This window comes from Tilletiaria anomala, assembly GCF_000711695.1.
Source record: "Tilletiaria anomala UBC 951 chromosome Unknown K437scaffold_82, whole genome shotgun sequence".
Taxonomy (NCBI): domain Eukaryota; kingdom Fungi; phylum Basidiomycota; class Exobasidiomycetes; order Georgefischeriales; family Tilletiariaceae; genus Tilletiaria; species Tilletiaria anomala.
The window spans coordinates 33,932-60,417 of NW_013546940.1; the positions used below are offsets into that span (position 1 = coordinate 33,932).

Genomic DNA, 26,486 nt, shown 5'->3' on the forward strand with positions numbered 1-26,486 from the left:
TTCACCTTCTGACCGCTCACACCCAGAGACGCATCGGGAGTCGAGAGAGCAAGCCATGGTGGCTTTCAATCGAATACTTCGCAATGGGGGATTGCGACGGAAGAATGGCCTTCGCGAGGTCCTGCTCGGCTGTCGGTCCATGGCGCGAGATGCTGCAACAGTGCTGTGCCCAGCGAAACCCCTGTCTGATGTGAACAGCATGGACGCGACAATGGGAATGCCAAATTTTACCGTGATGCACGGCCCGCCCAGCTGACCCGTCCAACGTCTGTCGGCCGCCTGGAGCGAAGAAGCATAATCATCGCACGCTACGCATTTGCCACCATGGTGCGGCGAGTGTCTTCGCGTGTTCCGACTGGCCCGCTGCGCATGGCAACGCGCTCAGGTCAAACGGCACGAGGCCGCCCTTCCAAGAGGGAAACGTCTCCTCCGCAGCCGGACAATGAAGTTGCCGCAGACGCAAAGGAGACAAAGGCTGCGCTCAAACACCCTTTTACTTCGTCGCCAGAGCCAGCGCCGCTTCCAATCCCAGTTTCAGTTCCAGCTCCAGCACCAACACCCGCACTTAGTGTCTCGCGACCAAAGGCATCCACATTGAAGCTGTCGACACGCAAGGGAAAGGAGCGCGCGATCGAGCCAACCCCGTCGCAGGAAAGCGTCGGCGGGTTCGATTCTAGTCAACGAAGCGTACATTTTAGTCAGAATGTCGTAGACACGGATGATCAGCGGCTGCAGCTGCAGGCGACCTCGGCCGCAGCCTGTCTGGCGGCACCAAGCGGCATGCCAGCGGCAGCAGAAATCGGGGGTAGTCACGCTGCGCCCCATCCCGATGCTGGCGGCGCACCCCCACCGAAGAGAACACGTATCAACTTCGAAGACAAGCTCAGAGCAGACACTGCTGCTGCCCGAGCTGCGTCTGCCACTGTTTCCACATCAGACAGCCTCCACGCCGACTCCCGAACGCCAGCATTGGCCGCTCTGTCGGGTACTTTACCGCATCGTGGTCCCGGGGTGTCCGGCCCATCCGAATCGATGCTCCGGCGTAGCTCGGCGGATCACTATTTCGAAGCCTTCGCCGCGTCGTCTGCATCACGCAAGAAGAAGCGTGTTACCTCCGACGCGCTCATCAGCGAACTGCTACCAGATCTGACGACGGAGATGGTCGCAGAGCTATACGACCTGCCAACAATTGACCAGCCCAAGGCATCAGTTGCATCTGCCTCAGTTGCGCAGCATGCCACAGCGCGGGTCGGTGGCAGAAAAGAGCCAGGCAGCTCTTTGACAGGCAGCGGAGCGGGGAGCGCATTCAACACGCAGGTGCTCGAAGAGTTCAATATCAACATCCATCGACGCACGAGCTATGCAGAGTGGACGCTTTTGCTTAGCCAAGGGTTCAAGCTGCTCTTCCACGGCGTCGGCTCCCCCGAGGCAGTCCTGCAGGATTACGTAGAGCAAAGAGCGCGGGGGGCGTACGGTACTGCGGTCGTCGTACGAGGCTACATGCCGGGCCTGCGAATAGAGAAGCTGCTGGAAGCGGCTGAGTCAGCTACGGCGCAAGCTGGGGAGCAAATCTGGGACGAATCATCCGACGAAGAGACTGGCGGCGAGAAAGCAAATGGCGAGGATGAGCAAGCCGTGCGGCTGGAGGAAGATGACCAGTCGGTCAAGCATGCCAACCATCTTGAGGCGAGGGCGCATCGATTACGCCAGAAGTACACCCCTGTTCGCAGGTCCAAGCGTAAACTTCTACCGGAATCGAAGATACAGACCGGAACCAGGACGGAGTCGCTACCGCCTCTCTATCTGCTCCTCATCGGGGTCGATAACAAGACCTGGCTGTCCTCACGTGCGCAACGCGTCCTTGCGATCTTGGCGCGAGCTCCACGCATCTACCTGCTCGCGACTGCTTCACACATCAATTCCGGCCTGCTCTTGCTCGGTGGGAGCTCTGGCGATGCGTCTGAGGGCGGCGTGACGGCAATCCCCTGGCTATGGCAGGACCTCAACACGTTTGTACCACCCATTGACGAAATGCTCGTCTCATCCAGCAACATGGCGCACAAGGGTATTTCGCTGCCACGCGCGTTGTCGCTGCATCTGTACTCGCACGCAGGAAGAGCAGGCGCAGAGAACTTTCCCCACGGCGCACCCTCGTCTGCGTCTACCCCTGCCGCTGCAGGGTTAGCGGGTCGCGCTGGCGCAGACCACCATGGTGCGGACGACGAGGAGCTCAATGTGGAGTTCTCGCCTCATGGCGCGATCAGCATCCTACAGAGTGTCACAGTCAGGGCCAAAAAGCTGTTCCGGCTGATCGCCAGCATGCAAGTTCACCTGGACGAAGGCGGAGACAGAGGTGAGGGGGGAGCCTGCATCCAACCTCCAGCGCCGCGGCCCGTGCTATTTTCTGAGGTCCTCGATCGCGCGATGCGGGACTATACCGCGACATCCGATGATCAGATGCGCTCGCTCCTGCCGGAATACACTAGTCATTCGCTCCTGCGCATCGTTAAGTGGTCCGACGCCAACCCTCAGTTGCGCTCGCTGCAGCCAGGGAAAGAGTACCTCTGGATCAACATGTCGCGACAGAACATTCTGCATGTACTCTCGCAGTTGGAGCAACTCGTCCAGTAAGGAGATGTCGATGAAGCTATACCTTCGTCTCCCAATGCCAGGTTTCATTGTCCGTGCCCGTACTCTTGGAAAGATATCCGTAAAATACAATTTTAGATTCGTTGCAGACCCAATTCCAATGAAAGAGAACAAATGTCCTTGTAGATGATAGAAGTGGTTTGGGAGGTATGCGAAGATAGCGCGCGAGCCTCAATGTTGAGGGGAGCGAGAAGAAGAAAGGTGATGCTGCTCAAGGCAAGAAGCCAGCGACCACAGCACCGCCGACGACGGAAACGGCCATGGCGATCCACAGCCTGCCATCGGTCGGAATGCACAAGCTGGGCAATGCGCCGCTCGAGCTACCCTTGGAGGTCGCGCCAAGCCTGTTGCCGCGGCTGCCATTGCTGTTGACGATGATGCTCGGGTTGTCTGTTCCATATGGCTCGAACGTCTGTGTCGGCACGGCTGCTTTCTCCGTCACGTCGGGCGTGAGGAAGACGAGCGCTACACCCGGCGCAGGTACCTGCACAGGGCACTGGCCATCGTTGCACGCAGCCGTCTTGATGTTCTCGGCTCCTTGTAGGACACCGTCGCTCCAGTAGCCAAATGTTTGGTTGGCCCAAGTCTGGCATGGAAGAACGGGTACGCTCTATGTTCAATACTGTAGCGATCGCAGATGGCAAGTTCAATGAAACTCACAATCCCATCAAGCGAATCAACACTTTGTGCGGCGAGGAGCTTGTAGCTGACAGTCGTCTGCCCGCTCTGGGCGGGTATGTTGGCTGTCCAGGTGTTGGCACCGGAAGCGTCGTTGATCATGTTGATAAGCACGACCTTTTTGGCGACGGTATTCTCGAAGATGGCATATGCCGACGCGTCATCCCGGTCCACTTGTAAGTCGAGCACCTGGCTGCTGTTCGTCTGACTCGCCAGCGCTTCGGCGACGACGAGGCTCGAGTAGTAGATCGGGCCCGTCTTCCAGCTCTTGGTGGTGGCGTTGTACGCAGGCGGCGTGAAGACGTTATAGATCGTGTTGATACCGGACGTGTGCCAGAATACACCCGTGTGGTTGCGGTAGGCGAGCTGCAGTGCCGCGTCAACACCCCAAATGGCACTCGTGAAGGCGTTCGAGACGCCATTAATACCGATACACGATGCCGTGTTTGTCTCGACTAGGTAGTATGGAATCTGGTTGGCGACCGCTGCTGCGATGGCATCTGCGTCATACTGGGCAAAAGTGACTGTATTGGTGTGGTTCAAGTAGAACTCATGGCCCTGTACCCCATTACTAGAGCACAGCGATTGCGGGTCTGGGGTTGACACCGTTGTTCCACACCCGTTGAGTCAGCATTGCCGGTGTCACAGATCAAGTAGTCGCTCTTCCTGTAACTCACACTGAATGGCACTGATTGCCTTCAGCCGGTCTTTGAATCGCTCGCGCATGCCGTTCTCCTCGGTGATGCTGAAGGTAGTCCATCCGCAGCATACGTTGGGAGCGGTGAAGAGTTTCGGCTGTATCAAGTCGCCCATGACCCTGCCGGTGAGGTCACCCCACTCATCGAGATAGGTCGGGATGTCGTAGTCGGAGGGTCTGTTTCCGGTCTGCGGGTACCGATCTGGTTCGTTACCGACGAGGATGAGGTCTACATGGTCTGAAATGTAGCGGTTCAGCGTCTTGACCATCAGCTCGGTGAAGCTGGCGGTGTGGTTGACCATGTTGAGACCCCAGACGAAATGTGTGTTGAGCTTCTGAGCAAGGGATTGCATTGCCTGGAAAACTAGGTCATTGTATTCGATTGAAGGAGTGACAGGCACTCCTTTGTCTGTGTAGCCATGGTCAGAGACTTTGACGATCATATCCGTTGAAACGGTGGAGGTGGCGTTGTAGATGGCCGTGTCCTGCGTGTTGCCACCGATACGGAGAATGGGGCCCATACCAGAACGGGTGGCCAGCGCAGAGATGTAGTTCAAGAATGAAATGTTTAGTTTTTGGGATGTCTTGCCGATGATCTCGTCCACGACGGATAGCTCGATGGAAAGACCAAGGAAGTTGCCGAGGACAGGGATACCAGGGTAGATCGGCGCATCACCTTGACCATAAGCGAGGTTCAGCTGCGTTGTCCCAATCGCTGCACTTGGAGGAGAAGGGACAGGGTACGCAGTGCTATCGAGGGCGGGGATAGGTGGCCCTGTCGCATTGGCGCTGGTCGGCGTAGCCGGGGCGGCAATGATTTGCAGAGAAGGCGCGGCAAGGGGGATCTGTTGGGCTGCTGTACCGCTCCTCCATGTTGACGATGTTGCGAGCAGAGCAGTAGCCATGGATGTGAGTGAGAAGCGTGATCGCAACCGCCGTCGAATTGACCGGCTCTCTATTGATCGTCGTCCATGACGCTGCGGGTACTGGGATCGGAGAGCCATGGTGGCTGGTAACATGTGTTCGATACCTAACGAGTTGCAACGCGTGTCGATCTAAGGTGACTTGGATACGCTTCCTGGCGTTTGACGTTCGAGCAGTGCTTCTATTCTGCGAGCAAAACGCTGCGAGCCCACGGAGCAGACCGAAGATGATCAACTCGTGTACGATAGATAATGCGAGCCTCTATTGCCGACGAAATATTGTGTAGCTTGGCTTGTGGAGGATCGTGGTGAAGTCACCCAGTTCGATTCATTTCAGGATCACTCCTGTCGATATTTTCGATACTTGCTGTGGGTACCGAGATGGAATCCCCGGAATTTGAAGCACAGGAGGTGTTGCCGTAATGCCGAAGCCCCCGGAATAAAGCTGGTAGGGGCGGAACCGCGGAGTCGATCATTTTTTTTTGAAATGCGGATCATTTCTGGATGCTGTGAGGCTCAAAAAAACACTCTTTCTGGAGGCAACTCTCTGCAAGACATGTGGGTAGGATGAATGACGGCACCCACCGGCAAATAGCATGCACAAGCGTGGGAAGGTCACGTTCTGAGTTGTGCAGTGTGTCCTGAGTAGCGCGGACAGAAGCGACGCAGCGAACGGGAAGTGTGCGTAGAAGCGATCGACGATGCTCCTGTTCTGTCCAAATTGCGCCAACGCGCTGACAATCAAGAAAGGCAACGAGTTCGAGAACCGCTGGGCATGTCAGACGTGTCCGTACGAGTACCCGATCAAGCGGCAGCTGCTCGAACGCAAGCGTCTGCCGCGCAAGAAGGTCGACGATGTCATGGGCGGCGAGGACAGCTGGAAGAACGTCGATAGCACCGAGGCTGTCTGCCCCAAATGCGAGCATGGCCGGGCGTACTTTATGCAGATCCAGATTCGCAGTGCTGACGAGCCAAGTGAGCACAGACCGAAGACCTTTCTCTTCATGCATTATGGGAGGACTGACAGACGGCATCATTCCTCCCTTCCCTTTTTCGCCAGTGACAACGTTTTACAAGTGCTGCAGCTGCGGAGAACAATGGCGTGAAAACTAAGTGGGCTATTGCCTCTTGGCCCCGTTAGCTTGTCTTCGCCATATCCACCTTTCGCCTACTCGTTTTCTCCCTGCTGCAGGCAGTGTGAGCAAGATACTAGACGAACTTTGCTGTGCAGAACGCATTCTCGCCACTACGCGTAGCAAGCAAACCCGGCTGGTCGCTGCAAGTCATGCCACAAGAGTCTGCCCCCAACGGCTCCCCGGTTGGACCCTCCCCTTTTGGTATGCACTCAATCCTTCCACATAATATGGGATATGGACGTGCGGGTACTCTTCACCCTCAAGCCCTCCCCACGCATCCGCCCCGGCGCACATCTATTGCGCAGAAAAAAGGCAGGCCACGTTGCGTCAGATGCGCCACATGCGATTCCATACATGGCACCGAGCAGCCAGGCAAGCGATGCCATTGCGCCCTGAAGACATTCTGTCGCTGCCGATGGCCAGGGTGTGTAACAAACGCCTTGATGCGACCTCATCAGACGGCTTTCTGCACACGAGCGGCCCCCTTCTCGAATCAGCATTTCTCCCAATCAGCAATTCTCCCTTAGGCGTGGACGCCGCCGAATAGTCTCGCGCCTGCCATGGAGAGTTCGTTTGTGGAACGGCTGCTTCTAGCAATCTTGGTCATCTCTTTGACAGCGGCTACATCCGCTCTCGCTCTGGTCGCAATCAGCATATACTTGATCATACAGGCGGCTCTGCTCCGCTACCATGCATCCGCTGAAAGCTAGAAGGATCTCCTATGTCCAAAGCATGTAGATCCAACATCAAACACAAAAGGGCACGGTATGCTTCATTTTGTTTGCTTGCACTCGAGAACCATCTGCTTCTCGTAGACATTCATCCTGCGTGAAGCGTAGACGCAAGCGGAAGTATGCGCACGCGTGAGAAACAATCTCTCGTCCACACATTTCTGTTCCACTCTCTTTCATCGTGTCTCTTGCTCTCGGCCGATGCTTCCTCTCCTTCTCTTCTGTGAATCGAATGGAATTCGCTCTGCTCTCCTGTTAAGTATGCGAACCAGATGGGGCGATGAGCTATCTGGCTGGGTGGTGCGACTGCTGTATGAAAAGTCGCATGCAGAGGGAGTGCGGAATGATGCCGACGACATGACGTGTGGTGGACTCGGCATTTACCAGATGGTAAAGCCTCCATCAGGGCTGTTATGAAAATGAAGTTGGTCAGCAACCCCACAAATCAGAAAGTTGGCACATGTCCTTTCCGCGTTACAACTCACCGCAAGATGGTACCCGTAATGTAGCTGGCCTTGTCGCTGAGTAGCATTACAGCGGGCTCGGCCTGCTCGTGGGGTTCCGAGAAGCGCTTGAGAGGGATGCTGCTCGCTTGGTAGTCGCGCACGTTGGCATCCATACCGCTCGTCTGCTCCGTGTTGCAGAACCCAGGCTCGAGCGCGTTGACGCGGATGCCCAGCGGCGCCCACTCGGCCGCAAGGCACTTGACCATATTGCTGACGGCGCCTTTGGACGAGTTGTAGAACACTTGCGTCAACGGCACGTTCGGCGCCGATTGGTTGTATATTTCCGACGACATGCTCGACGTGACGACGATGCTGCCCTTCTTGTAGCCGACCGCCTTCCAGTGCTTTGCCACTGCCTGGCAGGTGTTGAAGACACCAAAGACATTGGTGTTGTACACGTAGTCGTAGTCCGCTTTGCTCAGCTCAAGCGCCGGTTTCACGACACTGACGCCAGCGTTGGCCATGAGGCCGACGATTGGCGTGCCGAGGTCCTTGGCGGCCGCCTCGATCGTCTTGAGCACCAGCTCCTGGTCGCCAACATCGCACTTGTACGCCTTCACCTTGGTCCCGAACTTCTCCGCCACCTTTGCCGCCGACTTCTCGGCCTCCGGGTGAGAGCGGTAGAGGATGGCGACATTAGCGCCAGCGTTGGCGACTGCTTCAGACATAGCGAGACCAATGCCACGATTACCGCCTGTGACGACAACGGTGCCGCCGGAGAGATCAATGGTGTATGGCATTTTGGCTGAGCGAGTGGGGGATGAATCTTGTTTGTACGTCACACGACCGAGAAGGCGGAGGATACGTGTAGCACGAGAGAGAGTATGGAATTGCGCATGTGACAGGGGTAGGAGCCCCGCCGCGACAGGTATCGATGCAAGATAACACGATCAGCACCAGCCGCAAAGGTCATCAAGCCCAAGCGCCGGCCGCGTTGTCGCAGTGCACTTACCCAAGATGAAGCACTGGTGGCTAGATTATCAACGATGGCAAACAAGCAGGTGCTGGGTGGCAGAAGAAGCGATCGTTCTCGAGGACGCTTATACTGGTGTAGAATCGTGCTTGCTGGTGGTTGCCATGCACGGTTGCCGTCAAAGAGTTAGGGGGGATGGATGGATGGAGGGAGTGGGAGTGGTAATGGAATGCACAAGGTGGTATGGAATGCGATGGAACGTCTATCTCCCGATGCAAAGGCGATGAGAGAGATGTTCATGAAGAGAGGGTCTTGTGAGCGACAGCGCCGTGGGGCAGTTCCAGCTTGTTTCCCCCTCTGACAGTGAGCCCAGCTACTCTCATTGGGCGTGCAACTAGAGACTACGCCCGGCGCCGCGCGCAACATAGTGCAACAGGAACCATCCATCATGTTCCATCGATGACAGTGAGCTGCACATGGTGGCCCGAGCGTCAGAGTGCAAATACGAAATGTCTGAGACCGATTCAACTGTGCCTGTATGGAGTGCATGTATCTCATCTTTTCCAGCGGTTTGGAAGCTGGTGACGCTTACTTGCATAACCCGGTCACATCTCTTTGCAAGCCATGAGAGTTTCGCATCGCACAGTTCCGGGCCGGCTTCTGTCAGCCGTCCGTCCCTTATGACACATTCGGCACCTCATCTCTCTTGGGCCGCACAAGCCACCCATTCAAGCACCAGTCTTCTGTACACCTCGCTTGTCAGCAGATGCTGGGGCCTGGGCTCGCCTGGCGCCAGGCGGCAGCTAGACCTGCTCCAGCAGGGTCAGGTGATTGAAGCTGTGCGATCATGCTACTGTTGTGTAAGATAAGAATGCTCAGCCGCCACAAGGCTCGGCAAGCTGTATATGCTCGTCCCGTTATGCCTGGACCAGCTCACTGTGCCGGGTTGGTGCGCAACGGGACGTTGACCGGGCAGTCCGGAGACGGAGAAGGTGGAGTGGGGGGGGGGGCACATGGGCGGTGACGAAGTGTTCAGTGCGCCGTGCCAGAACAAACACGCAGTTGACTTCCACGTTTGGGGCGAATGCACTGGACCGCAGTCAGTCGCGTTGTCGGAGCGGGCAGGATGGCTGCGCGCACAGATCTGTGCGGCCCGTCATCTCACACCAGGCTTACGGGATGGCGGACTGCATTGCCATCGAAGTACGAACATAAACACGAGACCAGTGGCTGGGCCTCACGCCTTGGCGACGAACTTGTCGCCCTTGGTCTCTGCCAATCTTCGCTCGTGCTCCATCGCCTCTTGGAGCTCCTGCAGCATCATCTGCTGTCCTTCCTTCCCGAGCGGCTGCAGCGGTCTGCGTGGTACGCCCATGTCATAGAACCAGTGCCCCAGCGCCCACTTGCTCCCCGCGATGCCTGCTTTCGCCATGCACCAGTCAGCGCGCCCTACGAGCTCCTGCAGCTTCTGCGCTTGCTCGAGCTTGCCAAAGTCTTTCTCGCGAAATGCAGCGTCGATCAGCATGTACAGCTCGACGAGCGTGTGCGGGAACAGGTTGCCCGTCCCCGCGATCACGCCCGTCATGCCGATCGTCATGGCGGGCAACAGAACGTCCGCAAAGCCTGGCCAGACGTGCCACACAGGCTTGGCGTGCGCAGCGGCCTGCGCTTGGAGAGCAGAGACGAGCCGCGCACCTTTGCCAATCTGCGAGCAGGTCAGCTTGCCGCCGATCACGTTCGGGTGCTCGGCGATCGAGCAGAGTAGGTCGCTGTCCATGTCAATCCCTGCCGCAGCTGCAGGGAAGTTGTACAGCATCACTGGTACTGGCGAGGCCGAGGCCACTTCGCTGCAGGCAGCGAGAATGTGTGTGTTTATGTGTTAAAACGAGAGCGTGTCAGCTGAGCACTTTTTGCCTTGGCCAACTGCCTTAGAGAACGCACGTAAAGTACTCCTTGAGCGCATGTTGGTTCTTGCCGATCGCAGCGCTAAAGTATCCTGGAGCAATGACAAGCACTGCGTCTGCGCCCGCCTGCGCCGCATCCTTGGTCAGCGTGATGGTCTCTTTGAGCGAGCCCGTGCCCGTGCCCGCGATGATCGGCGTCGTCGGGAGCAGCTTGCGAACCGTGCTGATGACTTGCTGCCGTTCTTCGCGGGTCATATGCGAGGCTGCGAGCGAGCATCAACCAACATGGAGAGTGTCAGCGTCTACTTCGAGGTATCTACTAGCACAGCAACAATCCAACCAAATGTCATATGCACCTTCGCCATTCGTGCCCATCAGCACGATGCCACAGCCGGCCGAAGCGAGACGCCCACAGTGCTTCTGTAACGTGGGCAGGTCCAGTTCTTCGCCTTGTTCCTTGGAGAGAAACGGTGTCACGATCGGCACGTAGATGCCGCCGGGGACGTTGGGTTGTGACGTGCTGCTACCATTGGTGTGGTGTGTCGAACTGGCACTGCCGTTGCCGTTCAGGGGGGAAGCGGTGGGAGCCATAGTATTTGTAACTTATGAGGAAGGCCGAGCTGGTCGGGGTAGCGTGAAACAACGGGTGGGAGGTTGGCTGAGATGGGGAGCTAAGTCGCGTCGGTCAACGTCAGCAAAAGATGCAAAGGTGGGACGCAGGGAATTCAGATAAGGATGCAAAGGGAGAAAAGGTAAGGAAGAGGAAGATGCTCACGGCTACGGGAACTTCTCTTTATAGTATTTCTCGTAGTAGGGACAAACCGAGTCCAAGACCGATCCCCCCGCCCCAACTAGTCGCTAGTGGTGGGTGGCCAAAGTACGGCGACTGAATTAGCCAACAAAGTCCAAAAGGCTTGCCCACCTTGGGTGTATATCTCTTTGGCTTTGGGGGAGGGCGTGGGGTATCGCCATCGGGTGGATCGCTCTGTGACGCTCTCGCAAGGGTCTCCGTTGCACCGGGGCCGTCAGGGCAGCGGACAATGAGAGTCTACAAACCCATAGAACGATCAAAGAGGGATGAAGCTTGAATCCTGGATGCGAACCCACAGGCGAAAAGTGCGTCCGAATACCGAAAGGCGTCCCCCCAATTCGACCATGCGAAGGAGAGTCTGAGTTTACATGAGCGTGGGGGAGAGTTAGCCCTGGAGCGTTAGGCACTGCAGCAGTGCTGAAGCGCCTCTCGCCTTTACAGGCGGGACGCTGCCTCCCCCCTCCCCCCGCGTCTTCACCCCGGACTGGTCTGCTGCGAGGGCAAGCTAGTTTTTTGCTTCCTTCTCTTTGGCTCCTCCGTTGTCTTGAATCCGGTGTATTGCATACATCGTCACTTCTTTCCTCCATGGAGCGTCGTGAGGTTGGGACTGGGGAGCACGAGAGCGGTTATGTACGAGCAGTTCCATTCCTCTATGCATTATGGTGGTCCTGCACGAATCTACATCGCTTTGACATTCTTTTCCCCTCCTGATAAACCTGGATCACTGCAGTTGCACTCGTGGATCTTGCTTCTTGCTCGCAGCATTGCAGTCGATGTCGATGTCGAGACTCGGGACCTTTGCCCACTCGACTTCAGTTAAATAATAGCCTTCTGGATCTACGCTTCGGAGTCGAGAGCTCTCACGAACGTCGTGCCTCGATTCTCTACTCTGTACCACTCAATTCAGGACTGAGCAGTCTCCCCTCACCGACCTCTCATATTGGCTAGCACTCCGCATGGAGGAGTTCTTGAGGAGATTGGACAATGCAGTGACATGGTTTATGAGCTCCTTGAAAGTCGATGTGCCGATGGTTTTCGGTTTGAGTTGGTATCCGATATCGAATGCTGGTCAGTGCTGGCCGCGGGTAGGCAGGTAAGACGGCACCTAGCAAGCACTTATGCACTCCTTCAACCCATCATCCAGTGGGCTCATTAAGCGGCTGAATGGCACTGTCTTGCTTGTTGTCTTTTTTCGCTGACTAGAACTGGAATGCATCTGAGAAGGCTTTTCGGGATACTGACTCGGTTGTAGCCTGTAAACCAGCGCGATGCGGGCCAGCAAATAGCAGGATACAAGTCCATGGAACTTTGTTGCACTTTTTGCACCCCGTCAACAGCCACAATTGGGACGGCCTGTGTAAGCACGTATTTTGATGCATGCAGAGGCCGGTGACAGGTCGGGATTTGTGGGGACTGAAGAGGTAATTTCGCTTTTCGGGGTGCATCAACAAATGTACAGAGCTAAGAGCGTATGCGACATCCCTCGTACAGGCAACCTTGGCCCGGTCATTAGGAAAGTCTGTATAGAGTTCCATATCTCCATACATGAACTAAAACCCATGCGTGAGCGCAAATTATGCGATTTTGTATGCCGAACTCTCTGTGCGCTGGATCTTGTCTGCATTCAGGTCCTAGCACATCAGTACGTCACGCCACCTAATAACCACCCTGAACTACGCGCGATACGACGATCATGAGACAGATAACGAGGGTGACGCAGTGATGGACGACTATATGATGGATTGGGAGACTTTCTGGCTGATATATGCATGTCGTCACAATTCACACGTTACATGACTGCATGTGCAGCTGAGCCCAAGCTGCATCTGAGGCTCTGGGACCTGGGCCCAGCGGACGGCGTCCCCTCTCGTCTCTGTCACGATTGATATTCTCCAGCTGCCCGTGGCTCAGACTCTGGAGAGTGAAGAGGACTGACACTCACCAATCGGCCAATCGGTCAATCCTATTTGACCCAGCGCGCGGGTCTCTTCTATGCTCCAGGAAATGGAAGAATCGCATGCCTTGGAGACGAAGAAGGAGTGGTCGAGTGTCGCTGTCTCTCTGTGTTTCTTCGTGCCCTTTCTACTTGCTCCTTCTGACTTCTATTGCTCCACTAACTGGACTTTTGGGATGTTGGAGCGGTGCTCGATCTTTCTCATCGAGTAAGATTGCCAGCGTCTTGGAAGAGAAAAAAAAGTATGTACCTGGCGAGGCAAGTACCTATTTGTGTTGCGTGGCGCCCCTCATTTGGAGAAGCAAAAGCGCCTTTTCGCTGCCTTGTCACTGCTGCATTTTTCACTTTCGTTTCCCTCGGCGTCGCCGAGGGACGACTTCGAATTTCGCGGCACTGCGCCCTTCCGCCCTTGTTCGGGCACGGGACCGCACTGCGCACGGCTCCACTCTGTCAGCTATGGACACCGCCACCGCGTACGTACATCAACACAAGTACAACAGCCAAGGACACAGCCAATCAAGAGTCAAATGCACAGCATGCACACGAGCATGAGCACGACACAAGGCGAACCACCGTACGCAACGTGTATCGTATATGCCTCATCCGCATGGCCTCATCGATGCTGAGCGTTGAGAGGCAAACAACAGTGTCGTACATGCGTAGCGCTGTCTGCCATCCCATCCCGTTACATCACATCACACCCCCCCTGGCGCTCACCGCTCTCAGACTTCACCTGGCATCACCCGCTTCTTGCCGGAGCAGCCCAAACGACTTAAGTGTCGCCGATCAGCCTCGTTGACTCCACGCCTTTTCACCTCTACCCGACCTTTTTGTCGTTGGTGGCATCCGGCAAGGGGGACATTCTTCGCCTGCATCCCCATCCATGGTACATGCCGGCATTTGCAAAGCAAGCATCCAGATGTATGCATCGCGCGTGACAGCCACGTCGACTTGACGAGCGGCCGACCGGGGACGCCAACGCGAACGAGGCTCAGCACCTATCCATCCCCTCTCTGGCGCCAACCCTTCGGAAGACTTCATCCTTCCCATTTAATTATCTCGCTTCAGGAAGCATTTCGCACCGAATCACACTGTGCACTGGGGAGCAAAGCTCAAAGGTCGGGCGCTCGGACTGCATACACTGCTCTGCAAGCGCTGAGGGCCTGGGTGCGCAGTGCTCATATTCTGTCGAGTGTCGACAGCAGTGAACGTATACCCGCATCTGATCTTCTCTGCACCATCCCGCGCCGGCTTGGAATTTTCATTTGCACAGCATGATGAGATTGGATTCTTCCGCGTAAAAGTACATCCGTTTGCTCGATTCGCCTTTCCCATCCACCACAACCGAAGCGAAGTCCGGCTCGGGCTACTTGCTCGCGACGGGATAAAACGCGCATCACAAATGCCAAAGGAACTCAACCACGGCAGACCGCGCCTCGGTAGTCGACTGCACAGCATGCCCATTTTTCGCAAGGACAGAAAGGCTTCTGCTTCCGCCGGCTCGTCGATGCCGACAACTCACTCGGGCCCGCTCCTTTCGCCAGAGATGCACAAAGAATACATCTACCCCGATCCACAGCCCGGCCTCGGAATCAACCTACCGGCTCACTACAAGATAAGCGTTGCTGCAACTGGAGCCTCCAGCAGCAATGGCCATGGCAATGGCACGCTGGACAGTCGGTATGTAGGCGGGAGCGTCGGAGCCGCAGGTGGATACCCATCGCCCGCCTTATCGCAGGGCAGCGCATTTGACAGCCCGAATGGCAGCGCCAACGGTGGCAGCGGTACCTTTAGCTCCGCTTCGCTGCGCTCGGCCGGGCATTATACTGGTTATCCCACTATGCATGGCGAGTTGGGCGGGGGAGCAGGACCTGCAGGAATGACAGCAGCAGGAATGGGATGTAGGCCATGGAAGAGCAAGTTGGAGCGCTTGACTGGCGAAGACGTACCTTTGTCTACGCCCAGCGTCATTATCTCGCGTGCAACCACTTCAAATACTACTGCTGGAAGATCGCAGTCGCATGCCGACCCTATCGGCACATCGTCCAACACTACCGCTTCCGACACGCTGTACAACGACTATGCCGGTGCAGGGGCGTCGTATCCATCGACCCGTATCGCACATGCGCATGCACCTACCGGCTCGCTCAGCTCCGGCTCCGCGGATGGTTCGACGCTGCATGGTGGCGTTGGCGGCGGCGCACTGATGTTCCAATACCCCGGAACAGCCATGAGCGGCAACAGCCGGTACTGCTCAAACGGTATGCCGGTTCACCACCTCTCCTCGGTGCTCGACACGTCCGCTGAGGAGCCCGACTGCCCAGTGTGCCTCGAGCCGCTGTCGCACCGTCTGGCAGGCGAGAAGCCGCACGTCGTACCACAATGCGGACACGCGCTGCATAACGCCTGTTTCACGGCCGTGTACGGCAGCCCCGATTCGGTGCTCGCGGCGCAGAAGCGACATGCGCTGCTCAGCGCTGCGCAGCACGCCGGCGGCACTCCCGCCACCACCGGAGGAGAGGCAAGGCAGGACTACCAGATGAGCCAGGCGCCAGGCATGTGCGGTGTCTGCAGGAGGGCCATCATACTCGGCGGTGACAAAAAGCAGAGCGAGAAGCGCGTGGCGAGTGAGTATATGCTGTGGCTTGGCTTTTCCGAGTTGAAAACAAGTGATCTCGACGCGCTGACTGTTTGTTATGCCTACATTGCGTGTAACAGAGGCGACGGGTATAATGGGTGCTGGTGGTATGGGTGACATGTTCGACTCGACCCAGCAGCGCGAAGACCCGTCTGGCTCTGGTGTGTTAATGCGCGATGACAAAATCGAGCTGCCCCAGCGCCTGTACCACCATGCTCCTGGCATATCCAGCTCACGCGGCATGGTCGTCCCCGTCATCCGCGCACGCCCCGAGTACGCCACCATCTACCGCCGCGACCCGACGGGAACGAACACCAAGCAGAACGTCGTCTGCGTCATCTCGGTCGAGGTGCCGAGCCGCCGGCCGGTGCCGCTGCCTTCGCCTGCTCCAACAGCGACGGCCGTGGACGGGTATGGATATTTTGCTCATCATCATCATCAGCAACAGCAGCAGCAGCAGCATCTTGGCACCATCCCGGATGGAGAAGACGAGGATTACGGGAATGCACGCGAAATGGCGTCGGCGGGAGGGTCGATGTATATATCCGCGCGCCGCGCGCCGAGCACAAGAAGCCGGGCAAACACGATCGACACGCAGGACTCGGAGCGCGACCGTGACCGCGACCGCGTCCTGACTACCGCGGGCGCTGATCCGCTGCCGGGTGTGGCCGAGGAAGGGCAGAACCAGCACCACCCGCGGCAGCCCAAGCAGACGCCTTCGCAGAACGGGCATGCGGCGGATACAAACGGGAAAGGAGCAGCGTCAGGTGCAGAGGAGGAAGAAGCCGGCTTTTCGTTTGGCGCGACGCCCTCTGCCAACGAAGCGAAGAGCGACCCGTATCGAGCGGTGACAGTGGACCTGCGGGCGCGCATCCTGGATTGGAAAGGTCACACACTCGAGCACTTTGGTCCGCTGCACCTGTACGACACGCTTAATGTGCGCCAGGACACTATCGTGCGCGAGTTCTACGTCTACCTCTTCCAGGAGGCGCTGCTCTGTGTCACTGAGGAGCGCAAACGTGGACTCAGCAAGCTCGTCGCCGCCACCGTTGCCGTGACAGGCAATGAGGACGCCGCCAAGCCGGGGCTGAAGCTCAAGGGCCGCATCTATCTGCGCCACATCAAGCGTGTTAGCGAGAGCTCTGTGGCGGGAGAGGCCAGCCTCAGCATCAAGATGGACGATGACCATCTCGACCAGTTTGTCCTCTGCTTCAACACCGAGGCGCAGGCGACTGCGTGGAGGCACAAACTCGATGAACTTGTCGACTTCATACAAACCCCCGAGAAAGCCCTCTCCGTTCCGCCCAGGCCTGGGCTGCATCCCACAATTAGCGAGCAGGCGAAGAGGGTGCCGAGCCCGGGAGCGGCCAACCAAGACGCTCTCAATCATGGCGACGCCGCGTCCATTGGGCACAGTCGCAAGAGCGTAGGCAGCAGCGGCGCTGGCAAGCACACGTCTATCATCAGTGGGAGAGCGGGCTCGGCGGGCGATGCTGCGTCCATCGCCGAGTCAACAGGCACGCGCAGGAGCATGCGCAGAGCAACCGTACGGAGCGATACCAACAACAGCAGCAGCAACAGTTGTCGATCGAGCGTCGTCACAGGGCCACGGCTACCAATTGTGCCCCTCCACCAGCAGTGGTCTGCATCCGGCGGACACGACCCGAGCAAGGAGCCTCCCGAGATTCTGCCGCATGCGCCGCTCGACCTCGTCATCATGATCTCCGTCCCGGTTGTCGTCGAGGCGCAGCGCAGCTCGACCGCATCGATCAGCTCGTCTGCAGCGCTTAAGCTGCGCCTTATACGTTCGTCGCTCGAGTTCATTGTCAACAATGTCGGGCCGACAGACCGCGTCTCGCTCGTCTCGTACACCGCCGGCCAGGAGGGACAGGTTCGCAAGACGCCGCTGCTCCAGCCGGCAAAGGACGCGAGCCGGCTCTGTCTGCTGCGCTTCATCGAAGGTATGGGCACAGCGGGCGACGGTGTAGACGGAAGCAGCGCCGATCCGTTCGTCGCTGATCTGTCCGGGCTCGGTGGCGGCTCGGATCGCGTCGACACCGTCACGGCCATCAACGTCGGCCTTGACATTGTCCTGCAACGGACAGTGAAGAATCCAACAACGGGCATGGTGCTGGTTAACGATACCGCCTCCGGTCCAAAGCGCAATCAGATGGATCTCGTCATGGCTCGTGCAGAGGCCGCCAATGTCCCGATTCACTGCTTCGGCTACGGCAAAAACCACGATCCTTCTTCGCTCTGGCTCATTTCCAATCACACGCGAGGGTCCTACACGTGAGTCGTCTGACATATGAATCCATTTCCCCCTTCACGCGTACTGATCCGCGCTATGCTCTCGGCAGGTACATTCGCGAGTGGTACCAGCTGAGAGAGTGCCTGGCGGGCTGCATCGGCTCCCTCATGTCCGTCGCGCTGACAGAGGTCAAGGTGCACGTCTCCTTGCCCGCCGACAATCGCTTCTACGTGCGCAAAGTATCCGGCGTCATCGGCTCGATAGTCTCTGCCAACGGCAAAGACGTCGACATCGAGCTCGGCTACCTTTACTTTGGCGATGTGCGCGAGATCTTTGTCGAGCTATCTGTCGACTTTCACGAGCTTCTCGCATACGTGGTTCCACAGCGCGTACTAGCAGCTTCAGCTGCTGCTGCTACAAAGAAAGGGATAGCTTCGAGGAGCGGGAGAACGCTGGATGGTGCTTCAGCGATGGATGACTTTATGCAACGCCTTGGCATCCAAACACTGTCGCTCACCGATGCAGACTCTGTTGGCAACGACAGCGAAGTGATGGGCAATTCGATGGTAGAGGAGGTCGCGGTGCTCGAAGTCGATGCTGGGTTCAAAGATCCTGCCACGCTTCAATCCGTCACACACATGGTTACCTCGACCGTGCTGACACTCGACGTCGACCCCTTCACGCCTGATCCGACCGCCGCCACCGAGAACTCAGCATCCGTTGTCGCGACTCTCGCCGACCCGGTATCCACTCGACGCCGCATCGAAGTGATGGTCAGCGATCTGATCACGCGCTCACTCTTGCTCGTCTCGCGTCAGAATCACTCGCACGCCTCGCGTTTGCTCATCGAGACTCGTCGCATTGTTGAGACAGTTCTGGCCTCCATCCCCGCACCCAAGCAGGAATCGCAAGCTGCTGCGACGGCCTTCCGCACCGCCCGCGACCACATATCGCGAATGGGGGGGCCGCGCCGCCAGCGCGAGATGCTGCACGCGCAAACGCTTGAATCCTTCCATGCCATCATTGACGATCTTGACACCCTGATTGACAGCCTAGAGCGCAACAAGTCCGGCTTCGAGCGCGACACGCGGAATCTGGGTGCTCAGCAGGCGATCTGCCTGCGTGACCAGCGCGCATGGACGACACGAACAAACACGGAGTATCTGAGGTTTGGGACGGACAACGGTAGTGCCTATGCAGCACTTGCTTACGTGCACAGTCTTCCATCGAGGTAGAACGGCATGCATTGCGTGTTTTTCAACGAGTTCAGCCTGGCTTCCCAGAATTGACCTTCGTATTTAAATCTGTTCGCATCGTATTCTGCATTCGAAAATTTCAATTTTCAATATTTCGAATTGGCCTCCCACGGATGCAATTCTTCTAGCTTTCACCGACTAATGAGTTTCGGGAGAATAAGGCAGAACGGGTTGTCCCCCATTGTGAATTTTCAATAATCCCACACTTGGAGGTACGCGCTCAATAGGCTGGAGAATCTTCTCTGCATGGTGAGCGAATTGTCTATGCGGTTGCGAGCAAAAACTACGAATACACGATGAGATGTGCTTGCGCGCAATGCGATGCGACGTACCCGGAACCAGCTTGCGGCTCACGCCAGCGAGGGTGAGAAGAGCTGGGGCAATGGGGCGAAATGTAAATGGTCAGTTCGGTGGCATACTCTGATCGCAGGAGAGCAGGAGTATATTCACCCCCGTAAGGTACGCGCCATAGTCGTACTTGGTCTCCTCTGCGTGTTCTCCTTGCGCTTGCGCCTCTGCGCCTTCGCTGTTGCCGGTGACATGCATTTGCGGCATGCTCTCCTTCAGGTAGTCGATGGACCCTTGCGGGAGCAGGGCCATCCGGAGGTCCAGCTCTGTGACGTATGGCTGGGAAGGCGAGAGAGGCATTTCAGTTGCTTGTAGCTCGTCGCATGCGTTTGCGACGAGAGGAGTAATCGGGACATACCTTTTCGCCCGCAAGGCCCTGGAAAGCTTCGAGGAGTTGATCGGGTGATGTCGTATCTTCGATGATTTCGCGCTGGAAGAACCATCGAATGTGCACGGATCAGCATCTCTGCATTTATGTGGGACGGAGTATAGACGCGTGGGTTTATACGCGACGCACTAAGAAAGTAAGGAAAGCGTCGTAGTTGACGCTGCCAAAGTTTTGAGAAAGCTGCAGGTGAATCTGCTCCATGTCCTCGTCGCTGTAGACAATACCCAAGCTTGCCAGAGCGCCGCTGAGCTCGGCGACACCGAGTGTGTTGGTGCTGTCCTTGTCAAAGAAGCGGAAGGTAGACTCGAACTCTTCCAGTTGCGCTGGCGTCAAGTTAGTGTGGTTCCGCGAGACAATCTATGGAATCGGTCAAGATATGGTGTCAGTGTCACGGTGAGCGACGGGCGACAGAGAGAAGGGGGGTTCTGGCAGTTGGAGCACGGGCTCACCTGATTCTCGATGAAGGCCAACTTCTTTGCGACACTGGCGACGACGAGCTCAAGCTCGAACTGAAGATCCTCCATGGTGAAGACGGTGTGGTCGTTCTCCTCGACGTTGGCCTCCCCGCACTCCCGATCGACAATCTCGATGCTGCGCAGCTCCTGCTGGATGATAGGCGCCAGGACCTGCTCCTGGATGCGCTTCACTTCCCCGCGCTGATCCTCGAGGCTTCCGAGCGCGTCCAAAGCCGAGAGGGAGGAGTTGATGGAGCGCAGGTTGCGCTCGAAGCTGTTTGCCTGCGACGCGAAGCGGACGCGCAGCGCCTCCTTTGCCTGGCGGATCTGCGCGTTGATCGACCGCGACCGCGCGGCCTCGGCCGCGGCGAGCCTCTCCCACGCGGCGTCTAGGTCGACCTGGCGGAGCCCAGGTGCTGGGGCCCATTCGCGCAAGTGGTACGTCTTCAGCTTGGTCTGGATGTTTCCGAGCAGCGCCGCGAGGTCGGTGCGCTCCTGGACCCACGAGCGCTTTGGCCCCTGCTTGTACGCATTGAATGCTGTAAGCTCTGCCCTGGCGGCCGCGTATGCTGTGACGCCGCCAGCGGCGGCGACATGCGCGTCGGCGTCGCGCCACGCGGCATGTACATCAGCGATCTGCGCGAGGAGCGCACGTGCGCGGCGCTCATAGTCATGCTGCATCGTCCACGCGCCCTGCATGACGTCCGCGAACGTCGCGACGCGCCGCGAGACAGCCTCAGCCTGCTCCATGCTGCTGAAGGCGTGGAAGTACTGTGCGACGTACGTCATGACCGACTTTTCGTCCGGCTTGGCGCGGTCGCAAAGGTCCTCAACGTCCAGCAGTTGCGGGATGCCGAGGTGCTGCGAGGCAACGGCAAAGGCCTGGCGCGTGCATGCGTGTGCGTCGTGCTTGGGCAGCGTCTCCCATGCGATGAGGTCCGGGCGATGCCGGTGGATGAGCGCGCAGAGCGCGAGCCCGTCTTTCCAGGAGGTGGAGAAGTTTTGCACGTCAACCACCGGGTGGTAAGGCGTGGTCTTGCGCTGGCACCACAGCAGCAACCCCTCCTTGGCCGTGACGCCCTCCTCGCTGATGTCGGCGATGGTGAAGCGCAGGATGAGAGTCCAGATCATGCCGAGGATCAGCTTGAGATTGCCGTCGATGATGTCCTCGGCGCCCACGTTGGTGAGGACGACGCCGCGAGACTTGATAAAATCGAGGGCTTTGTTAACGTTCTCGGCCATCTGGACACGCATGCGCGGCGTCTTGTAGTATCTCCCGAGGGAGATGTCACCACCCATGATCTCCATCAGTTGGACGAGCAGCACGCCGTCGGCGAGGTCGCGGACCAGCGAGGTCATCGGGGGGATGTCGCGCACGGCGAGCTTGGTGTTGAGCCTGCGCCAGTCGAGGCGGTGGGGTCAGCCGCCAAAGGATGTGGAGCCGCATCGGCTCGCACGCACCATTTCGTAAACGTCTTGGCTTGCACCTCTTCCCAGCCCCTGTCGAGGTCGGGTAGGCCCATCAGCGTAGACGCACGCTTGTACGCCGCGGACATCCTAACCACGAGCACCGGTGCTTGTTCGCTGCTTTGCTCCACAGGTCGTCAAGCAACACGTGCGGCAGTGAGAGCAGCCGACGGCGGTTTATTAACACAGCGCGCGTGTGTACGCTACTGGATATGAAGATGAAGGGGCCGTGCGGACCGAGACGAAAACTGGTGGCAAGGGGGTGTTGTAGCTCAACTCGAATATGACCCAGCACGCGAGTAAGGCAGGCAAGTTCCGAGTAGTGTGACCGCCGGATAAGCAGAGGGGGGGCGGTGTGCGGGACCAATTCTCCCTAGATGCCGCATTGAGCATGGTACTCGAGCAAGCCGTGCGGTAGAGTACAATATCTATTTCCAAGGTGTGTTGTAAGAATACAACACACCAAAAGGGACTCGAGGCGTTGTGGGGGTGTTGATCTCGGTCGGCGCTGGTGGGTGTCTCTCGTCGCGCGAGGAACTGAGCTTGGTTCTTGCAGGGTAGAACTAGTGAGGACCCGTTCTCGGCGGTGGACTGTGCACGGCACGACCAGGACCTGGTTGATACTCCGGTAAGGTTCGTGAGAGAGGCGGGCGACGAGATGTGCCGAGGGATGGGCTGTGTGCACAGCCGCGAGAGGATGGAGATTGAGGCGGGACGGGGCGGAGATAGTACAGCTGAGAGCGATGCTGCCTGCCTGCGCTCCACCAGCGGAGTTCGCTCGCCCGCCCGTCTCGCAACGACGACAATGCTACATAGCGTGGCCACGCGTCCGTCTCTTTTTCTCCAGGCTGCGGGTCGTCAGCTGTCAAACAGCACCCACCCACAATATCCATGTATGGAGAGAAAGAGCAAGAGAAGGACCTTTGTGGGAATATTCCTATATGCTATCGATCTCAACAAGGAGGATTGAGCCTGCATGAGGCAGAACTGTTAACCCCCAACCTTCATCCGGACTCCGCGCTGCACACTGCCACGTGGCTATCATAGCTGCATGAGCCTGTCACCCTAAAGGCATGAGCCCTGTGTATGTATGTTCCGGGCAGGACTGTGCACAGCGGGAGTAGCGAGCACTTGGGCAGGACTCTGGACACCATGGGGCACCTTCTTCACACAGGCGTTCAGACATTCACTCCATTCAGGCCCTTCCCAGAACCACATCCAAAGCAGAGCCATCCCGAGGCCACGATCGCGAGACCTATGTACGAGGTCTGCCGGGCAATCTGCACGTCGTACTCTCGTTTGCTCCTGGTTGGGTTATCGCGCTAGGTCACGTGATATCAACTCAATAGGCCCGACCTCGAAGTGAAATTGATTCGGTGGGGAGTGCTGCCGTGCCGGTGTTAATCGGCCGGACAAATAGGGTGGCACTGCAGTGTGCTCTCTTTTGCTCAGCCACATCCACGCTCGCGCTGCATGGCTGCGCACCAAGAAGAGGTTAGGGTTAGAGCGTTGGAATAGGTGCATCACACCATGCAGCGGCCGATGACAACATCCTTTCGTACGATCATGTCCCCTGGGACTCATCGGCGTACAGGGGACCAAGTGTCGCGGGAGTGGTAAACGATTATCATCCCAAGAGAGAGAGAGAGAGGGAAGGAGAGAGGGAAACCCACCCCGCACGCCGGCAATATGGCGGACGAAAAAAAGGCAACCGTTCACGTCGCCGAGGAAGGGGGCGTCGTGGCGCAGGCCGAATACTTTGACCGCCTCGCGAAGCGCTCCGCCCGCCGCCACCGCCTCGTCACACTCGCCACTCTCTTCCTCTGCGGCCTGTGCTACTATCTCCTCTTCGGTGGAACCCTCCCGGACTGGCCACACGAGCTCCAGCCGATTTCGCTCATGTCCGACGGCTCGCAGGGGCACTGGTCCCCGTGGAGCTGGCTCACCCATGCGCTTCCACTCGGCCATCGCCCCGCCTGTGCCGGCCACCGCGGCGGCAAGCCGACTCATGACCCCTTCAACGATTCAGCCAGTGAATACGGTTACCTGTCGTACCTCAGCCGCTCGGTAGGCTTGCGCAAGCCACTCCATCACGCGCTGAGCGTGAACGGCATAGCCTGCATCGATGCATCGCGCGGCGGCATCGGCTTTGGCAACAAGGTCGATGTCTCCATCGCTTCCTCTCCTTCCCAGCTGGAAGGCTCCAACTTGGAGCAGATGTATGAGTCGCTCTTCCTCTCCATCCCGTCCGCTGAAGGCGCACGCGCAGCAAACTTGCTCTACGCAAACCACACCCATGTCAGCTCCTCCAAAGGTGACCGCAACACAGCCATATATACGGCCAAGCGCTGGGGCGAGCTGCTGGGCGTTCAGATGCCCGAAAAGATAGGCAAGATCGTCTACGAGGCAGGCAGCACCGAGTCCCAGCAAGCCGTCAAGGGCTCCGACGGAGAGTCGGGCCACTACCACCACCACCACCGCCGCCGCCGCCACTTTGGCACTGAGAGCAGCAAGAATAGCAAGGGCAACAAGGGAAAGCATGGGAAACCACACTATGGCCCTACTACGGACCCGCGCGTGTGGATTGACACATACCACGTCTGGATCAACACGCCGCTCAACCAGTCCCTCGTCCTCACCGCCTCGCCTTCGGCCGCGGTCCCGCACCCGGAGCCGATCTTCACCGCAAGCCTGACCGAAGACCAAGTCGGCGACGACCCCAACATCCCCGCCGAGGTCAGCCCGACGTATCACGGCTACTCCAAGTCCGGGCGCGTCGACTATGCACAGGTTGTCTATGCCAACCTTGGCCGCAAGGAGGACTACGACGCGCTGGACGCAGCGGGCATCTCGCTCCAGGGCAGGGTCGCGCTCGTGCGCTACGGCGGCCCGTTCCGCGGCCTTAAGGTGCGCGGTGCGGAGATGCGCGGCGCCGTCGCGTGCCTGATCTACACAGACCCGGCCGAAGACGGCGCGGTGACGCTTGCAAACGGCTATGCGGCTTACCCTGACGGCCCGGCCCGGCAGCCGTCGAGCATCCAGCGCGGCAGCGTCCAGGCGCTGTCGTTCTACCCAGGCGACCCCTCGACGCCGGGGCGGCCGAGCTACAAAAACGCGACGCGCCTTCTCCCGCATGAGGCTGACTCGCTGCCGGCGATTCCGTCGCTGCCCCTTTCGTACCGCGACGCCGCGCCTCTGCTGCGCGCGCTGCAGCACCACGGCAGACCCGCATCCGCCATGGGCACCGGCCGTGACTGGGACGGTGCCGTACCCGGCATCGCCGGTGAGTACTGGACTGGTCCCGCGCCGGACGTCGTCGTGAGTCTGCAAAATTTTGGCGAGCTGGCGGTACGCAAGATATGGAACGCCTACGCCGTCATCCCCGGCCACGTCGCCGACGAGGTCGTCGTGCTCGGCAATCACCGCGACGCGTGGACCTTTGGCGCTGCCGACCCGTCTTCGGGCAGTGCCGTGTTTGAGCAGATCGTCAACGGCCTCGGCGCGATGGTCTCCAAAGGCTGGAAGCCGCTGCGCACCATCATGATCGCCTCGTGGGATGCCGAGGAGTTCGGTCTTGTCGGTAGTACTGAGCACGCCGAGGACTTCCCAGACTGGATCAAGGCGAACGTTATCATGTACCTCAACCTCGACATCGCCGTCTCCGGCTCAGCCTTTGGCGGCAGGGCCAGCCCGAGCCTGGTAGACCTCCTCGCGGACGTCGCGGCCAAGGTCGACGACCCGGACAGCCCGCTCGGCGCCAACGGGAAGCTCGCGTTCCCCCGCGGACATGCCCTCGGCAGCGGCAGTGACTTTACCAGCTACCTCCAGCACCTCGGCATCGCGAGCGCCGACATGAGCTTCAGTAGGAGGGAAACCGATCCCGTCTATCACTACCACTCGCAGTACGACTCCTTTGTACGTTTTGCTTCTCTTGCTTTTGCTCTTGTTTTTTTCGCTCCGGCGCACGGGACCGCACCGCTGACGCTTCCTCGCGCACAGAACTGGATGGACAACTTTGGCGATCCCAGCTGGAAACGCCACGTTGCCGTCGCCAAGGTGTTTGGCCTCGCAGCGTTGCGCAGCGCGTCGAATCTCTTCGTGCCTATCAATACCACGGCCTACGCCGAGGAGCTCGGAAGGTACGTGCAAAATGTCGAACGCCTCCCCGCCGCCCCTGCAGCCGCCACTTCCGCTGCGGCGGACTTTGGGCCGCTGCGCAGGGGCGTCAAGCGCATCGTCGACGCGGCTGCTGCGCTCGATGCGACCAAGGAGCGCCTCGCGGCCCGGCTGCGCAAAGCTTTGAAACACGCGCACGAGGCCGACGAGATTGAAGACCAGCTACCTGCTGAGAAGCACAACAACCATGACGGGTCGCGGCCGGACCGCCGCAGGGGGAGAAGGGAGGCTCGACAGGAGCTACGCAGGATCATCACTGAGATCCGCAGAGTCAACGCGAAAGCGACCAAGTTCGAGCAGGGCTTCATCTCCGAAGACGGCCTCGTCGGCCGGCCGTGGTACAAGCACCTCGGCGTTGCACCTGGCAGGTACCTCGGCTACGGCGCGACGACGCTGCCCGGCGTCACGGAAAGCATTACGCTCGATGGCGGCAAGGGGACGCAGGAGGAGATCGACAGGCTCGCGGCGCATCTGGAGAAGATCGCCGCGCGGCTTCTGGTTGCTGGTGCGCAATGAGTTGATCGCATTTTTCACTTTCCTTTTTTGGCCATCTCTCCCTTCCATTCTTTCCATGGACGCTTTGTTCCCTGCACCACCCACACGAT

At 58.4% G+C, this 26,486-nt stretch overlaps 9 protein-coding genes across 9 annotated transcripts; 4 read left to right on the top strand and 5 right to left on the bottom strand.

Annotated features, from left to right (window-relative positions):
• Positions 1 to 13: 13 nt before the first annotated feature.
• Positions 14 to 2,713, top strand: K437DRAFT_258349 (uncharacterized protein). Its single transcript, XM_013386196.1, has one exon. The coding sequence runs from the start codon at positions 325 to 327 to the stop codon at positions 2,629 to 2,631; it is 2,307 nt and encodes a 768-aa protein (XP_013241650.1). The 5' UTR covers positions 14 to 324; the 3' UTR covers positions 2,632 to 2,713.
• Positions 2,654 to 5,225, bottom strand: K437DRAFT_258350 (glycoside hydrolase family 79 protein). The gene is made up of 3 exons (XM_013386197.1): positions 4,005 to 5,225; positions 3,310 to 3,920; positions 2,654 to 3,235 (listed from the first exon to the last, which is right to left on the bottom strand). Exons 1-3 carry the CDS (start codon positions 4,927 to 4,929, stop codon positions 2,861 to 2,863), a joined length of 1,911 nt encoding a protein of 636 aa, XP_013241651.1. The 5' UTR covers positions 4,930 to 5,225; the 3' UTR covers positions 2,654 to 2,860.
• Positions 5,226 to 5,434: 209 nt separating this feature from the next.
• K437DRAFT_179018 (putative Rpc11-DNA-directed RNA polymerase III subunit C11) lies at positions 5,435 to 6,095 on the top strand. The gene is made up of 2 exons (XM_013386198.1): positions 5,435 to 5,922; positions 6,008 to 6,095. The coding sequence occupies exons 1-2, from the start codon at positions 5,649 to 5,651 to the stop codon at positions 6,058 to 6,060; spliced, it is 327 nt and encodes a 108-aa protein (XP_013241652.1). The 5' UTR covers positions 5,435 to 5,648; the 3' UTR covers positions 6,061 to 6,095.
• A 999-nt stretch (positions 6,096 to 7,094) lies between these two features.
• K437DRAFT_178980 (putative NADP-dependent mannitol dehydrogenase) lies at positions 7,095 to 8,477 on the bottom strand. The gene is made up of 3 exons (XM_013386199.1): positions 8,273 to 8,477; positions 7,300 to 8,086; positions 7,095 to 7,222 (listed from the first exon to the last, which is right to left on the bottom strand). Exons 2-3 carry the CDS (start codon positions 8,058 to 8,060, stop codon positions 7,195 to 7,197), a joined length of 789 nt encoding a protein of 262 aa, XP_013241653.1. The 5' UTR covers positions 8,061 to 8,086; positions 8,273 to 8,477; the 3' UTR covers positions 7,095 to 7,194.
• Positions 8,478 to 9,221: 744 nt separating this feature from the next.
• On the bottom strand, positions 9,222 to 11,202 carry K437DRAFT_258352 (aldolase). The gene is made up of 4 exons (XM_013386200.1): positions 10,913 to 11,202; positions 10,494 to 10,808; positions 10,175 to 10,400; positions 9,222 to 10,080 (listed from the first exon to the last, which is right to left on the bottom strand). The coding sequence occupies exons 2-4, from the start codon at positions 10,726 to 10,728 to the stop codon at positions 9,471 to 9,473; spliced, it is 1,071 nt and encodes a 356-aa protein (XP_013241654.1). The 5' UTR covers positions 10,729 to 10,808; positions 10,913 to 11,202; the 3' UTR covers positions 9,222 to 9,470.
• K437DRAFT_178965 (uncharacterized protein) lies at positions 10,878 to 11,841 on the bottom strand. The gene has a single exon (XM_013386201.1). It carries the CDS (start codon positions 11,533 to 11,535, stop codon positions 11,029 to 11,031), a length of 507 nt encoding a protein of 168 aa, XP_013241655.1. The 5' UTR covers positions 11,536 to 11,841; the 3' UTR covers positions 10,878 to 11,028.
• A 2,517-nt stretch (positions 11,842 to 14,358) lies between these two features.
• On the top strand, positions 14,359 to 19,026 carry K437DRAFT_269762 (uncharacterized protein; the record flags this gene model as incomplete). Its single annotated transcript, XM_013386202.1, has 3 exons — positions 14,359 to 15,529; positions 15,621 to 17,832; positions 17,901 to 19,026. The coding sequence occupies 3 exons, from the start codon at positions 14,359 to 14,361 to the stop codon at positions 19,024 to 19,026; spliced, it is 4,509 nt and encodes a 1,502-aa protein (XP_013241656.1).
• Positions 19,027 to 19,298: 272 nt separating this feature from the next.
• K437DRAFT_238436 (uncharacterized protein) lies at positions 19,299 to 22,129 on the bottom strand. The gene is made up of 6 exons (XM_013386203.1): positions 21,700 to 22,129; positions 20,233 to 21,634; positions 19,913 to 20,140; positions 19,754 to 19,825; positions 19,498 to 19,674; positions 19,299 to 19,421 (listed from the first exon to the last, which is right to left on the bottom strand). The coding sequence occupies exons 1-6, from the start codon at positions 21,792 to 21,794 to the stop codon at positions 19,398 to 19,400; spliced, it is 1,998 nt and encodes a 665-aa protein (XP_013241657.1). The 5' UTR covers positions 21,795 to 22,129; the 3' UTR covers positions 19,299 to 19,397.
• Positions 22,130 to 23,394: 1,265 nt separating this feature from the next.
• K437DRAFT_269764 (Zn-dependent exopeptidase) lies at positions 23,395 to 26,397 on the top strand (the record flags this gene model as incomplete). The annotated part of the gene is made up of 2 exons (XM_013386204.1): positions 23,395 to 25,620; positions 25,705 to 26,397. 2 exons carry the CDS (start codon positions 23,395 to 23,397, stop codon positions 26,395 to 26,397), a joined length of 2,919 nt encoding a protein of 972 aa, XP_013241658.1.
• Positions 26,398 to 26,486: the final 89 nt, after the last annotated feature.

Coding starts and splice junctions, on each gene's coding strand:
- K437DRAFT_258349 (XM_013386196.1), top strand. CDS start 325: ATGGTGCGGCGAGTGTCTTCGCGTGTTCCGACTGGCCCGCTGCGCATG.
- K437DRAFT_258350 (XM_013386197.1), bottom strand. CDS start 4,929: ATGGCTACTGCTCTGCTCGCAACATCGTCAACATGGAGGAGCGGTACA. Junction 3,921..4,004: donor GGCAATCAGTGCCATTCAGT/GTGAGTTACAGG, acceptor TGTCAACCCCAG/ACCCGCAATCGCTGTGCTCT. Junction 3,236..3,309: donor TTGATTCGCTTGATGGGATT/GTGAGTTTCATT, acceptor CTTCCATGCCAG/ACTTGGGCCAACCAAACATT.
- K437DRAFT_179018 (XM_013386198.1), top strand. CDS start 5,649: ATGCTCCTGTTCTGTCCAAATTGCGCCAACGCGCTGACAATCAAGAAA. Junction 5,923..6,007: donor TCGCAGTGCTGACGAGCCAA/GTGAGCACAGAC, acceptor CTTTTTCGCCAG/TGACAACGTTTTACAAGTGC.
- K437DRAFT_178980 (XM_013386199.1), bottom strand. CDS start 8,060: ATGCCATACACCATTGATCTCTCCGGCGGCACCGTTGTCGTCACAGGC. Junction 7,223..7,299: donor ATTACGGGTACCATCTTGCG/GTGAGTTGTAAC, acceptor TTTTCATAACAG/CCCTGATGGAGGCTTTACCA.
- K437DRAFT_258352 (XM_013386200.1), bottom strand. CDS start 10,728: ATGGCTCCCACCGCTTCCCCCCTGAACGGCAACGGCAGTGCCAGTTCG. Junction 10,401..10,493: donor GATGGGCACGAATGGCGAAG/GTGCATATGACA, acceptor GCTCGCTCGCAG/CCTCGCATATGACCCGCGAA. Junction 10,081..10,174: donor GCGCTCAAGGAGTACTTTAC/GTGCGTTCTCTA, acceptor CGCTGCCTGCAG/CGAAGTGGCCTCGGCCTCGC.
- K437DRAFT_178965 (XM_013386201.1), bottom strand. CDS start 11,535: ATGGAGGAAAGAAGTGACGATGTATGCAATACACCGGATTCAAGACAA.
- K437DRAFT_238436 (XM_013386203.1), bottom strand. CDS start 21,794: ATGTCCGCGGCGTACAAGCGTGCGTCTACGCTGATGGGCCTACCCGAC. Junction 21,635..21,699: donor GCCAAGACGTTTACGAAATG/GTGCGTGCGAGC, acceptor CGACTGGCGCAG/GCTCAACACCAAGCTCGCCG. Junction 19,826..19,912: donor ACGCTTTCCTTACTTTCTTA/GTGCGTCGCGTA, acceptor TGGTTCTTCCAG/CGCGAAATCATCGAAGATAC.